Genomic DNA, 14,710 nt, shown 5'->3' with positions numbered 1-14,710 from the left:
CAACCAGAGTCAGCCGACGAGCCAGCGCTACAACAACAACCAAGTGCAGCGCCCCGCTAGTCAGGCGCCTCGCCAGAATGCCCCAGCACCATCAGGCTCTCGCCAGAACTCCAACACTGTCCCAATGAAGCCCAATGTCAACTCCGCCCCCACTGGAAATACCTGCTTCAAGTGTGGTCAGCTTGGACACTACGCGAATGCGTGCCCCCAGAGGCAGAGGAATGACAACAACAATGGAAGGGTGAATCATGTGAAGTTGGAAACTGCGGAGGAGGCTCCAGATGTGGTAGTTGGTATGTTTCTTGTCAACTCTTGCCCAGCTACTGTTTTGTTTGATACTGGAGCATCACATACTTTTATAAGTGCACAGTTTGTTGAGAAACATAGTATAGCCACCTGTACCATGCAAAACACCATGATAGTTAAATCACCTGGGGGAAAGATGCATACTAATACTTTGTGTCCGGGAATGAGCATTAAAATAAGGGGGGTAGATTTTCCTGTCAATCCCATTGTGTTGGGTTCAGAAGGTTTAGATATGATATTGGGAATGAGATGGTTGTCCAAGTTTAAGGGTACTATTCAGTGTGCTGAGAAGACAGTGGCTCTAACCGCACCTAGTGGGAACAGAATTGAGGTCAGAGTTTCTATGTCACCTAGTAGTGAAGGAACAGTTTACCATCTGAGCAGTGGGTCAGTAGAAGATATTCGAGTTGTGAAAGAGTTCCCTGATGTGTTCCCAGAGGATTTGCCAGGTATGCCACCTGAACGTGAGATTGAATTTGTTATTGATTTATTACCTGGTACTGCACCCATATCTAAGAGACCTTATAGAATGGCTGTTAATGAGTTAGAAGAACTTAAGAAACAACTAAGGGAGTTACAGTCTAAGGGGTATATCCGTCCTAGTTCCTCACCTTGGGGAGCTCCAGTTATCTTTGTAGAGAAGAAGGATGGGACACAGAGGATGTGTGTAGACTATAGATCTTTGAATGAGGTCACCATTAAGAATAAATACCCTTTGCCTAGAATAGAGGACTTGTTTGACCAGTTGAAAGGAGCTTGTGTGTTTTCCAAGATAGATCTGAGGTCGGGTTATCACCAGTTGAGGATTAAACCTAGTGATATTCCAAAGACTGCTTTCACCACCAGATATGGACTTTATGAATATACAGTTATGTCTTTTGGATTGACGAATGCTCCAGCTTACTTTATGTATCTGATGAATAAAGTTTTTATGGAGTATTTGGATAAGTTTGTGGTAGTCTTTATTGATGATATCTTGATCTACTCCAAGACTGAGGAAGAACATGAGGAACACCTGGGACTTGTGTTGCAGAAATTGAGGGAACATCAGCTCTATGCCAAGCTGAGTAAGTGTGACTTCTGGTTAAAGGAAGTGTCTTTTCTTGGTCATGTCATTTCAAATGGTGGAGTTGCTGTCAGTCCGAAGAATGTGGCAGATGTTCTTAAGTGGAGTCCGCCTCAGACTGTTGGAGAGATCAGAAGTTTTCTTGGAATGGCCGGTTACTATCGGAGATTCATTGAAGGATTTTCCAGTATTGCCAAGCCCATGACTGCTTTGTTAGAGAAGGGTAAGCCGTTCAAGTGGAATGAACAGTGTCAGGCTAGTTTTGAGGAATTGAAGAAGAGGTTGACTACTGCACCAATTTTGACTTTACCAGATGTGACTAAAAGTTTTTCTATCTATTGTGATGCTTCCAAGCAAGGTTTGGGATGTGTACTGATGCAAGAGGGAAAGGTGATTGCCTATGCATCTAGACAGTTGAAGAAACAGGAGGTGAATTATCCAACTCATGACCTTGAGTTAGCAGCTGTGGTCCATTCACTGAAGATCTGGAGACACTATATCCTGGGTCATAAGTGTGATATCTACACAGACCACAAGAGTCTGAAATACATCTTCACTCAGAATGACTTGAACCTAAGACAGAGAAGATGGTTAGAGTTGATCAAGGACTATGAACTGGAGATTCATTACCACCCTGGCAAAGCTAATGTAGTTGCTGATGCTCTGAGTAGAAAGAGTCAAGGGAATATGTTGGAGGCCACAGAGTTACCGATGGAACTACTGGCAGAATTTGAGTATCTCAATTTGGGGTTTGTTGCTAATACCCAAGGTACTTCCATGGACATAGAACCAACTCTTGAGCAAGAGATCAGAAAAGGTCAGGAAGAGGATGAAGAGATCAAAAAGATACTTAAGCTGATAGAGGAAGGTAGAGCACCTGGATTCAAAGTTGATCAAGAAGGAATTGTTTGGCACAAGGACCGATTGTGTGTGCCTGATATTCAGAGAATCAAGGATGTGATACTGAAGGAGTGCCATGAATCTGCTTACTCTATTCATCCAGGAGGTACTAAGATGTATCAGGACTTGAAGCAAAACTATTGGTGGCCTGGTATGAAGAAAGATATTGGTGAATATGTGGCACTGTGTGACACCTGTCAGAGAGTGAAAGCGGAACATCAGAGGCCAGCAGGGTTGTTGCAACCGTTGAAGATACCTGAGTGGAAGTGGGATGAGATCAGCATGGACTTCATAGTGGGATTGCCGAAAACTCAACGAGGTTATGACTCAATATGGGTTGTAGTAGATCGATTGACCAAGGTAGCTCATTTCATACCGGTCAGAACTAACTACCGTGGAGATCAGTTAGCAGAAAAGTATATGGAACGGGTTGTGTGCCTGCATGGGGTTCCTAAGAGGATTGTGTCTGATAGAGGTACACAGTTTACATCAAAATTTTGGGAGAAGCTACATGATGCTTTGGGGACCGAGCTCAGATTCAGTACTGCTTATCACCCTCAGTCCGATGGTCAGACAGAGAGAGTCAACCAGATAGTAGAGGATATGCTCAGGTCTTGTGCTTTACAGTATGGAGATAGTTGGGATACTAGTTTGCCCTACGCTGAGTTCTCCTATAACAATAGTTATCAGACTAGTCTTAAGATGACTCCTTTTGAAGCTTTGTATGGAAGGAAGTGTAGGACTCCATTGTTCTGGAACCAGACTGGTGAAAGGCAAGTGTTCGGCCCTGATTCATTGAGAATAGCCGAAGAAAGAGTTCAGTTCATCCGACAAACTCTGAAGGCAGCTCAGTCTAGACAGAAGAGTTATGCTGATGTGAGACGAAGGGAACTTGTATTTCAGGCAGGTGATTATGTATACCTGAAAGTGTCTCCGATGAGAGGTCTAAAGAGATTCAATGTCAAGGGAAAGCTAGCTCCAAGATACGTTGGTCCTTTCAAGGTCTTGGAAAGAAAAGGAGAAGTGGCTTATGAGCTTGAACTGCCTGTTAGTTTATCCAACGTGCACAATGTTTTCCATGTCTCCCAATTCAAGAAATGTTTGAGAGTGCCTGAAGAACAGTTGCCACTAGAGGAACTGGATCTACAGGAGGATCTAACTTATGAAGAGAGCCCTATCAAAGTCCTGGACACAGCAGAGAGAATTACCAGGAGTAAAACTATCAGGATGTGTAAAGTACAATGGAAACACCATTCCGAGGAAGAAGCAACCTGGGAAAGAGAAGATGATCTAATATCCAAATACCCTCAGTTATTTCCTGGTTCATCCTAATCTCGAGGACGAGATTCTTTTAAGGGGGGTAGGTTTATAACACTCCAAATTTTTGAATTTCAAATTTAGTTTAAATTTGATTTAATTTTGGCTCAATTTGAATTTTTGGGAATTATTAAATAATTTACAAAATTAAATAAAATTAAATATAAGGTAGAAACATGTTTGAGTTTGCATTCATGCTGCAGCATAATTTTTTGCTTGATTTTATTTATTTGTTTGTTTGTGCCTTTATTTGAATTTTGGAGCAATAATTAAATAGGAGAAATCTGTTTAAAAAAAAAAAGAGAAGAAAAAAAAGGGGGCAAGCGCCCTCTCTGGGCCGGCTTCTCTCCCCAGCCCAGCAGCCGCGCCCCCCCTTCTCCCCGCTTCGGCCCAAGCCGCGGCCCAGCAGCGCCCCTGCCGCCCGCTGCCGCTGACGGGTGGGCCCCACCCGTCAGGGCCACCCTCAACCTCCCGTCCGAAACGGACGGGGCAGCCGCAGCGCCGCCTCTCGGCTTCCGAGCCGCACGCGCGCCCCGAGGTTCACCCGAGCCTATTTAAGGCGTCCCTCGGCCGCCCGCAACCCCCCCCTAAACCCTAGCCTCGCTCTCGAGCCGCGCGTGTTCGTCTCGCCGAAAACCGCGCCGCCGCCGTCAACCTCGCCGCCGCCGCCGTCGAGCTTCTCTTTGACTTCGTCGTTTCGCGGAGGTGAGCTTGCCATCGCACTCGTCGCGACGCGCCGACCCCGTTCGTGCCCTCGGCACGCTCCCCCGTGCCCTGTAGCGCCGCCGCCGAAGCTCCGGGCGGCGCCAATGCCGCCACCGCCGCCGCCGGCCGCCCCTGCGCTCCGCACCGGCGCGCGGTCCACCGTGGACCGCGGCCCTGCGCCCCCGTGCGGCCGGTCCACTGGACCGGGTCCAGGAGGCCGCCTCCCGCCGCTCCGCAGGCGCGGTCCACCATGGACCGCGGCCTGTCCCCCCCCCCCCCGCCCCGGTCCACAGCACAGTGCCGTGGACCGGCCACTCCCGAGCCGCCACGTGGCCGAGCCGGCCAGCACCCACGCGCGCCCCTGCACGTTTTGCAAAAAGGCCCCTGTTTTTATTTAAAATTAACCCGCTATCCTATGCAGTTTAAAATAATTATGTTTATGCCCTTAGTTTTCGCAGTTTAACCCCTGGCTCGGTTAGAATTTATTTATTTTGTCCAAAATGAGTTTTAATTCAGTTTTTAATTAGTTTTATTACGAAAAATAGTTCAGTTTATCTACAGAAATGCCATTCAACTTGTTTTAGCCATAACTTTTGCGTCGTAACTCCGATTTAGGTGATTCTGGTCGCTATGGTTTCGTTTCGTCGAGTAGATTACAGTAGTGCAGTTGCTTTTTGTTTTCGCATGCTTTGGTATACTGTTTCTGATTAAGTTTGTTTGCTTGCATGTATTGTTCCTATGATTGATGATTGTCGCATATAGCCAACGAGACGTTCGTGAAGGAAGAGGTTCAGGATCCTGCTGAGTTCGAGCAACCCGACTTCGATCAAGGCAAGTGCAGACACCGTTTGATCATTTTGAACCTACTCATTAATGTCATTTGCTTTATATGCATGTGCCCAATGAATGCAAACCCTAAGGACATGACTAGCTTTACTTATTATTCCTTGCTCACCTGGGGTCATGTATTTGGGTAGACTAGGCTATACTAGATTTGCTTAGCTGCTCTACTCATCTTATACACATGCCTAAACAAGTATTAGTCTCTACTCAACTTGATGCTTAAATTGTGCTGAATCTTTGGTCACTGTGGTGATGGCGATGGATGCTTATGAGCATCGTGATGATGGTGGTGACAGGGGGAGCGGGTACCGTTGGTGGTCCGGTTTGCCGGGCGTACCCGTCTCTGCTCTCCGTAAGGACTTAGTCAGGGAGCGGCCCCCTGGGACTTACAGTGCAGCTCCAAGCTATATGGCTCTGGCTTGACTAATTAGCAGGACCTCCACTAGTAGGGTGTTACTTTCCGGGTAGGCGTGAGGAAGTAACTTGGGTAATGAATATTAAGTTGTCGGTTGATCGGTACGCCATGGCTATGGGTATCGACTGCCGAGCGCCCCGGCAAAAACTTGCGAGTGGCATCCTATTAGTTGGACCCTGTGAAAGGTCTCGTAGTGAGACCCTGCCTGCTCACCTTGGAAGTGTTTTGGGGAGTCGCGACCCCGGGCAAATGGGAATCACGACTTGGAGTGAACGTGCACACCTCTGCAGAGTGTAAAACTGATATATCAGCCGTGCTCACGGTCACGAGCGGCCCAGACCCTCACTTGATGAGCAAATTGGATTCACTGGTTACTTGGAGATGGACCTTGGCGAGGTTGCTACCTCGTGTTTTGGCGGAATGGCTATTCCGTGTTGGCAGGATTGCTATCCTGTGTTAATAATTGGGGTTAATCCCTGGACTTCTATAATTATTAGGATAGTCATTTAAAAGATGCTAATTACTACTTACACCAATAAGGGTTGGGTTTATGCTACTCATGAATAGTAGTAGGTTGTTCTAATAATAGTCATAATTAAAAGTGATCAACTAAAATGCTACTGCAGTCAAACCAAGTCAGCTTTACCTTGTTTTAAGCCTTGCATGTCATTACTTTCCGTCTGTGCTTGCTGAGTTCGACATGAGCTCACCCTTGCTATAATCATTAAAGGTTGCTCGGACGATCAGGAGTACAATTGTGATTTCCCTGAGGACTACCCTGAGTCTCCCGGTTGTTAGGCTTGTGTGGTTCTGCCGTCGACCTTCCTGTGGCAAGGTGGTCCTGCTGCGTCGGCGTTTAGTTTCCTCTTTTATTTATGGAACAGTTTAGCTTATGTTTTCCCTTCGCACTTTGATAAACTTTTGGCTTGTAATAATGGTACATTTACTCTCATTTATGTAATTCGTTTGAACACTGTGTTTTGTACCATTGATGATGTCGATCCATGTGTGTGAATTTGAGATCCTGGCGCACATGTGATTTGACACCCGAATGCTCTTTTACATCCGGGTGTGACATGCAGACCGTGTGAATCGCAGGGAACGCACCTCTGGCTCCATCTATGGGGAGAAGAAGCAAAGTGAGGATGACAAACGGGACCCACATGTCATTCTCTACAAGGATAAAACTGGGTAGCTAATTTTAGGTAGTTCTGCTGGAGTTGGAAGCAAAATTTAGGTAGCATAAAAATAAGTGGCTAACTAAACAGACATTTAGGTAGTTTGATTTAGGTAGTACTCCTGGAGATGCTCTAATCTAACAAAATACATGGCACTTAATTAAACCGAGTGTATAATAATAAAAAAAAACAAAGACCAAAACTTACGATGATTTTATATGCACGAACACTAGAGTCTGCCCAAAAATTAGGATTAGCTCTAGTGTTTACCCTCTTCCTTTTTCTCTCCTAATAAACCGCCAAAATCATCCAAAGGATACTCTGACCGTTACAACCTTTATAAATAGCCCCCCACATATTGTACAATCAACGACGACGCCCTCCACGCATTTTCCCCTCTGCCCCCTCCTTCTCCCAAAAGATTCGCGATCCAGACCCTCCCCTCCGGCCCCCCTTTACGGCCCCGCCAGGCCGCCACGATGGCCTCCGTCTCCGCAAAGAACCAAGAAGACACCGAAGCCGACTCGCTGCGCGAGGACGCCGAGGAGGAGTCCAACGCCGCCGACTCCGCAGCCGCCGCTGCTACAGCGCCGCCTCCTCCCGCTCCGCCGTCCAAGAGCTTCCAAGAAGGGGCCAATGGGTCACCGGAGGCCGGAGGCCGAGACCCCTCCCCCACCACGGCCGCGGCGGCCGAGCGGAAGGGCGAGGAGACCATGTCCTCGGCGCCCACGGGCGGCAAGCCCTCTCTTCCTCCACGCCCGATTTCCGTCTCGACAGCCAGGGGGCCGAGCTCCGCGAGCGGCAAGCCTCTCCCGCCACGCCCGACGTCTCGCGAGGAGGTGGTGGCGAGCGGCACGGCGGAGAAGGGCAAGGGCAAGACGAGCAAGGACAAGGACCAGAAAGCCGAGGCCGAGAAAGTACCGAGGAAACTCAAGGGCCAGGTGTTGTTTCCTGACCTTTTGGCTACGTTCTTGAGCGGTTTGCTTGTTATTTGACCTTTGGGAGATCGAATCCTGCTGTTCTTGGGGATCTTGGGGAGGATTTAGGGATACTGCAACCATGAAATCGGATGAAATTCTAGTGTACGGGGCGGAATCCTTTAGCAGATGTCGGGGGCAAGAGGCAATGATCTTTTCCTGCTGTTCTTGGGGATCGTGTGTGTGTGTGTGGGGGGGGGGGGGGGGGGGGATTACGGATACTGCAACCAAGAAATTGGATGAAATCCTAGAGTAGAGGGTGCAATCCTTTAGCAGATGTCGGGGGAAAGTGGCATTGATCTTGTCCTGCTGTTCTTGGGATCTTGGGGAGGATTTAGGATGCTGCAACCAAGAAATCGGATCCTAGAGTCGGGGGTGGAATCCTTTAGCAGATGTCGGGGGGCAAATGGCATTGATCCTGTCCTGCTGTTCTTGGGATCTTTGGGAGGATTTTGGATCCTGCAACCAAGACATCGGATGAAATCCTAGAGTCGGGGGTGGAATCCTTTAGCAGATGTCGGGGTGCAAGTGGCAATGTTCTTGCATAGATTTATACAGGCACATGTTATATCTGTGATATTTCTGTTCACTTTGATGGCATGCGGTTTTTTGACTGTCAAACTTAGGGTCAGTCTGTATATTTATTTCTGATAACATTACTGATAGTTTCTTTAGGTCATTGACCAAATTTACATGCATTGCTGGTTTTGGCCCTTTCCTGCCTGATTTCTGAAAGTGTGTCTTCGAAGCCCCCAAAACATAATCATACGAAGAGCTAAGACAACATGAATTTTCAAATTGTTATCACTACTCCCTTGTTTGAATATTTGAATTTCGATGTTGATTCTGGAACAGGTGAAATCGTGGCTCGAAAAGGTTCAAAACAAACAGATATGGAGAAAGGTACAATATGACCTGAATATTTCTTACATCTTTGGTTATGACTCATAACTGGTGTGAGCACTCTTGTGCCAATTTTTGTGTCTGAGATGTTGGATCAGGATTGTTCTGTATTTGTTTTAAACATTCTTATATATGAAATAATGAGACCATAAAGTTTATTATAGCAAGAAATCATGTTATTGCTTGCATTGCTTTAATTAACGGTCAGACGATCAGTATTATGTCTTATTCTTCATTGTACCACAAATTATTCTTGTTGACATGTTACAGAGAAGCCCTGAAGTCATACATACAGGATTCTAATGTTGATGAATGGTCTAGTAGTTGCAAATTAATATTATTTTAAAACGTCCCATTGTTTCCTTCTGTGAATTGTTGGATCTTGGCATTAATTATTTTCTGTTGCTTCTGATTCTGGAAAAATTCTGGAATTCTTAACCCAATTTCTGTGGAAAAGGTTTTGCACAGGATAAGGAACAATCGAAATCACACAATAATGAATCCTCATGTGAACTACCAGGTTTGACTCCATACACTATTTGTGTGCCTCTTCTAATTGATAGCATTGATTTGTTATATGGGACCTTAATCAGCTTTGAATTTGTACTGAATTTAGGAAATGTGCTATATGTTCTTTCTTTCTTTACAGAATAAATCAGTATCAGCAAAAATGTTTCATTTATTAGTGGCTTTTTTTTATATGTGGAAACCTGAAAAATGAACAGATTAGAATCCGATATTAGAACTGTTGCTTCCTGGTTCAGATCATTGTGATTAGAATTCTTTTGTTCTCGTGTTTGTGCAGAAAGTACACATGGCTGGGATCATTAGGCATTACAGTCTCCTTGAAAGGGTCGCTGAGCAAGGGTTTCATTCAAATGTACTCGAACTTTGTCGTGCCTATTCTGAATTTAGGCCAGTGCTTGGAGATGGTGAGTGTTTCTACAGGAGCTTCATATTTTCCTACCTTGTAAGTGTCCTCCTCCCTTTTCCTTTGAATAACATTTATGTTTAGTGGTTAACACAATAGTTTGTGCCACTCTAAAACAGGAGCAAGTTCTTGATAGGCAGGATACACATGAGGAGCACCGTATTCTTGCTGCTGTTAAAGGGGTGGCTAGGCAACATGCACGCCTTGGGTGGGCTTCTGAATTTTCCAGTAGCCACAAAGTAAGCTCTCACCTTCTCTGCATTTGACATTTCTGAGATAAACATGACTTTCTTCAAGTTATATCAACATGCAAGCTGGACCTGGCATCTCACTTTCCTTTTTCTTTCTTTTATCATTTGCAGGATGTGCACAATTGTTTCACCGTAGTGGCATAGTGGCATGCCATCACAATTTTACAACCTGTTAGCATAGGTTCAAATTTGAATTTATTGGAAATGTAACAATCTAATGCTAATAAAAATACGTGGTGAGATAAGTTCACTTTCACAGAGCACCAATAATATCAGTTAGAGAAATAAAACAGATCATGCTTCTTCCCTACACCAATATAATGCACCCATGCTGCTTTGTTTGGTCATCTGATGGAATCACTAATGTTTTGTTTCTCCTACTTACTTATAAATATTTTCTTTCTCAACTACTATCCTATAGTTGTTGCTTACTGGTAGAAGCTGCAAAGACAAGTGTTATGCTGGTTATATCTGTTCATACTTTGTTATAAATGGTCAATATTGTGTAAGCATTATTGCATAAATACAGTGATTATCTGATTCTTTTAGGCATTTAAGAAGCTGATAAAGAAAGTAATGAGATGGAAGACACACAGCAGATGGAAGCATGTACCAACAATTAACAGGTTTCTAATATTTTTCCCCTGCAATTCCATTGAAATGTTGCTGCCACTGCATTTCATGTAATTTACTGAATGTGTTTCGTTTTTCAGCTACCGCACCGAGAAACTTCTTGAATTCTTCAGTAGTTATGACAAGACAAATGACAGTGAGTAATACACCCCCTTGAACCAAGCTATCCTTCCTCCACTTGTATAGTTGTATTAGCTCCTGGTTCGTTGTTCCAACACATTTTGTTGGTCAGTTTTTACTTTCCTCAGATTGGTAGCAGCTATCTGGATATGCTCGCACAGTGAAGAGTTTGAACCACTTATACCTGAGCTCAATGAAGGTTACACTCTAACCGATGTAAGCATCACTGCCAATTTAGCTTGGGTTTTTAGATTACTTAGTTCTGAACTGGCCAATGCATCTTTTCCAGAAAACTTGACACTTATTCTATTTGTACTTTTGTCTTTATATATAAAACAGTGGTGCTCTCGAGAAGTTATCCAGCGTAAGGTCTTCACAGATCATATTCAGATAATAGCATTGGTAAGGGCACTTGGGGTGCCGCTGCGAGTGGAGTACCTCTTTCAAGAAGTTGGTCAAGACCTGTACACTGGGCAAACCTCTGAGGATGATATCTCAATCTGCATATGTTTACCATGTCATCATCATGTACTACCCCCTGCTCATCAAGTTCCTCGTGTGACTGTGCTATACTCAGATCAACACTATGATGTGATCTATCCATATTGTGCTGATGGTAAAGTGATTTTAACTGATGTGAGATCTAGTCAGCAGTCTGACAAGATAGAGTGCCCAACCGCCGCTAAGAGTCCAAGTCAACACCAGGGAAGTAGCTACAGTGATGAGAAATCAAGTCAACGATTGACTGGATAGATCAGAACACCAATGATGAGGAATCAAATCACCAGTTACCACTTCCTGATGAGCTATTATGGGATATCTTTCTTCAACTACCAGGAGCTGACATCCAGCGCTGCTTGAGGGTATGTAAGCAGTTCAGAAACCTGATCAGACGTGAGTCTTTCCAATATCATCATGGTCAGGTATGGTCCCCAAGGATATTGATATATCACAAACCAGATAGTGCAGTGCCAGAGCCCGAAGTGGTCACATATGATGAGGTGCCACAAGTCATAGAAGGTTTCAATGTTACTACACGCGAGGTATCCCCACTACTGCAGTTGACATGTTTGAACTATCCTTTTCTTCATCCATCAGGAATTCAAATACATGGATCATGCGATGGAATGATATTGCTCTCTCTCGAGGAGGAATTATGTGTGTGGAACCCTTGGACTGGATGGTGGGGGCACCTGGCCCCCATCCACTTACAAAATGTCATCATAGCATTTTATGCACAGTCGCAGAGTCCTCAGGAAAGTGCAAAGCAATATGTTATCCTCTGTCGTGCGAGTGATCAAGATAGGCATGTCAGTTATTGGATAATCAGCCTTGGCAAATATGGTTGCAATGCTGCAAGGGAAATTGGCCGTCCAATGATTATTGGGTCACCACTTCAGTTGGATAAAATCCTGCAAAGGCTCCCCTCTGCTTATAGTGGACCACCCACAATAATAAATGGGCTTCTGGTCTGGCTACTGCCTCCGCAGTTTCAAGTGAATTATCTTGTGACATTCAATATAATGGTCGAAGTCTTTGGAGTTATTGACATTCCAGACACAAATGGTCTTCTTCCATATCAGTTGCTTGTAGTTGAGAACAGGATTGCTATAGCCTTCTTGAGCCAAGCCATGGATTCTATTGATGTGTGGGTACTCAAAGACGGATGGGTTCCAGTACATACTGTGGATCTCCCTATTACTGAAATCCAGGCAATGAGAGGCATCAAACGTTTTGGAGAACCTATCATATATGTGGTGCTCGAAACATTAGATATGCTCATTTGGACTCCAGAGTTCTTTATGGTTGTGGATCCCAGTGGTTCGGTGCTGGAATATCACCAGCATCATCAGGATTGGATTCTACTTCCACCCCACATACTAAAAGTAAGATTTGAAGAGCAGTTCTTCGACCCTGAGGATGCGGTGCCCTTCTTTTGGTTTCCTGAGGTTCCTGCTAGTGGCTTTACTCAGAGTTCCACTGCTGAGAGGTCAAATCAACTGACTGTGCACCAGGGGGGGAAGTTAAGTTCATATCTGTCAAGACGAGTATGATGAGTATTACTGAGAGAAGCAATGGACTGCCATGCATACACTGACGAGATAGATAGGCTACTCCTGGATTCTCTGTTGGTGCCAATAGGATATGATTCTTTGTCTTGTGTTGGCATAGACTGCTGGTGCCAATAGGATTGTCTGAAAACCTGTAACTAGGATAAAAACTTTGTGCTGTACCTCAGTTAAAGTCTCAACTTGGTATTTTGATTCTGTTTGTGAACTGTGACCACACTTTCTTTATAAGGTTTCTGAGATAACTTTGGCTTCATAATCATTGGTGTATATACAGAGTAAATCTTTCTTGTGCATTTTCTTCTAATGAGCTTGCACTAATTTCTTAGTTCTTTTTTATTCACTTTGTAATTATTTTTCTATCTTCTGTAGCTATCGTCAGCCTACCATTATGTTGTTGCCTGGGTGAACCTGTATGACAAACCTTGTTTGGTTGGTAAATTGTAGTTGCAATCAGTTCATATATGGTCTGTGTGCAACTAATCTGTAGCTAGCATAGCAGGTGCCTGTGACTATGCTTCTGCTTAGCTGAGGATGGAATGCGAGAGGTGTTTTTTTGGATGCTGTACAGCCATGCCTCAAGATGGTAAGGGGGAATTCCCCGTCGGGCCCATTCCGTCCCCATCCTCGTACCCCGAGCGGGGAATTTATCCTCGCGGGGTCCCCGTCCCACGAGAGCGAGACAAAATGTAATCCAAACATCAAAAATTGATATAAATCAACCGTGCAAATATTTCTCAAGTATTGCTATTTCTGTTCCTAGTTCCCTGCTGTCAAAATACAAAGAAAAATAAACAATAGTAGTTCTTTGCTGTCAAAATACAAAGAAACAAGAAACAGTACTATTTCTGTTCTGAGTTCTCACAAATCCAAATAAAATATAGAGTAGCAAGAAAGGCATTGATATAGGCTTAGCATCTTTGGTTCTTTCTAAAGAGAATGTGCTCATTGCCAGCAAAACTTATACTGGTTCCCTTGTTGCCATAAAGCATTCCTTAACTGTCATCAATTTGTGATTTTTGATTCCTTAACTGCCACTACCGTCACATACATGGGTTTTATTTCCTTAATTGCCATTCATTGAGATAATTTGTTTCCTTAATTGTCATCACCTTAATTGGTATGGTTTTTGAAATGTAAAAGAAGAGGAAACATTCTTTCTAGAAAAAAAATCTAATGATCTTACAGTGGTCAGTGGACTATAACATATGTTATGAGATATAATGTAAGTATGTACCCACTGTGATATAGGAGTACATATATTTCTTGTGTGTTTATAGTCAGCTCTACCGTAACTCTTTCTTTTTTGCTATAGGCTCTACCATAACTTTTGTACTACTTTTATGCTTGGCGTAGTTTTTGGTCGGTCGGGCATGGTAAATTCATATGATGCCATTAGGTATGGCTTGTTGATCGATCGAGACGGTAGATTAAAATTAACAACATTTACGATATATCATAGCGTAACAAACCAACAATCACACGTATCATTAGTTTCTTTTTTGTTTTGTATAATAGAGACATGGGAGGAGCATCACGCGTTTAGTAGCCCTTACCAGCAGTCACATACATGGGTTTTATATCCTTAATTTGTTTCCCTCCTGCCCTCGGCGACCTCGCCGGAGCAGGCTGGCTGTGGGGCCCCCTCTCTAGTTAGATGGTAGTACCTAGTAGCAGCGCAGCTAAAGTTTCTAAAATCCCCGATGTGGAAGTCCTTTCCTGGAGCTGTCGCCGTCGTCGTGCTTGCCATGGCTGTCAAGGTCGACTTCACCGGCGACACCGCTTCTCACGTCAGTCGAAATAAAATTAATCAGTTCCCTATGCAGCTCCATCTTCGGCCGCTCCCCTCCATGTCTGCTCGAGCTTCCATGCCGCCGTCCTTGATTCGTCCGAGATTGAGGCTGATTTTGAGGGTTGTGCCTACGGATTGAGTCCCTTTTTGGGTGGATATGATCCGTGGTACTGCTGCTCTGCTCTGCTCCTCCCCGCCCTAGCTGTATTGTCTATGCTCTCCGACTTCACCCAGCTGCACACTTCCTCCTCTCCATAGCAGGCTCTGATCTGGATGTGCTCTTCAGCAACAAGGTGGCCCCCTC

At 44.6% G+C, this 14,710-nt stretch overlaps 1 protein-coding gene across 1 annotated transcript; it reads left to right on the top strand.

Annotated features, from left to right (window-relative positions):
• Window positions 7,186-12,819, top strand: LOC8085195. The gene is made up of 9 exons (XM_002453120.2): window positions 7,186-7,671; window positions 8,563-8,610; window positions 9,068-9,130; window positions 9,416-9,580; window positions 9,661-9,780; window positions 10,342-10,418; window positions 10,506-10,561; window positions 10,658-10,761; window positions 10,885-12,819. Exons 1-9 carry the CDS (start codon window positions 7,210-7,212, stop codon window positions 11,296-11,298), a joined length of 1,509 nt encoding a protein of 502 aa, XP_002453165.1. The 5' UTR covers window positions 7,186-7,209; the 3' UTR covers window positions 11,299-12,819.

This window comes from Sorghum bicolor, chromosome 4, assembly GCF_000003195.3.
Source record: "Sorghum bicolor cultivar BTx623 chromosome 4, Sorghum_bicolor_NCBIv3, whole genome shotgun sequence".
Classification (NCBI taxonomy): domain Eukaryota; kingdom Viridiplantae; phylum Streptophyta; class Magnoliopsida; order Poales; family Poaceae; genus Sorghum; species Sorghum bicolor.
The sequence above is the reverse complement of the archived record's forward strand: the minus strand, read 5'-3'. Positions and strand labels throughout refer to the sequence as shown.

What these genes read in the sequence shown, in the direction of transcription:
- LOC8085195 (XM_002453120.2), top strand. Translation starts at nt 7,210, where the DNA reads ATGGCCTCCGTCTCCGCAAAGAACCAAGAAGACACCGAAGCCGACTCG. An exon ending in ACAAACAGATATGGAGAAAG is followed by an intron (nt 8,611 to 9,067) that starts GTACAATATGAC and finishes TCTGTGGAAAAG; the next exon opens with GTTTTGCACAGGATAAGGAA. An exon ending in ATCCTCATGTGAACTACCAG is followed by an intron (nt 9,131 to 9,415) that starts GTTTGACTCCAT and finishes GTGTTTGTGCAG; the next exon opens with AAAGTACACATGGCTGGGAT.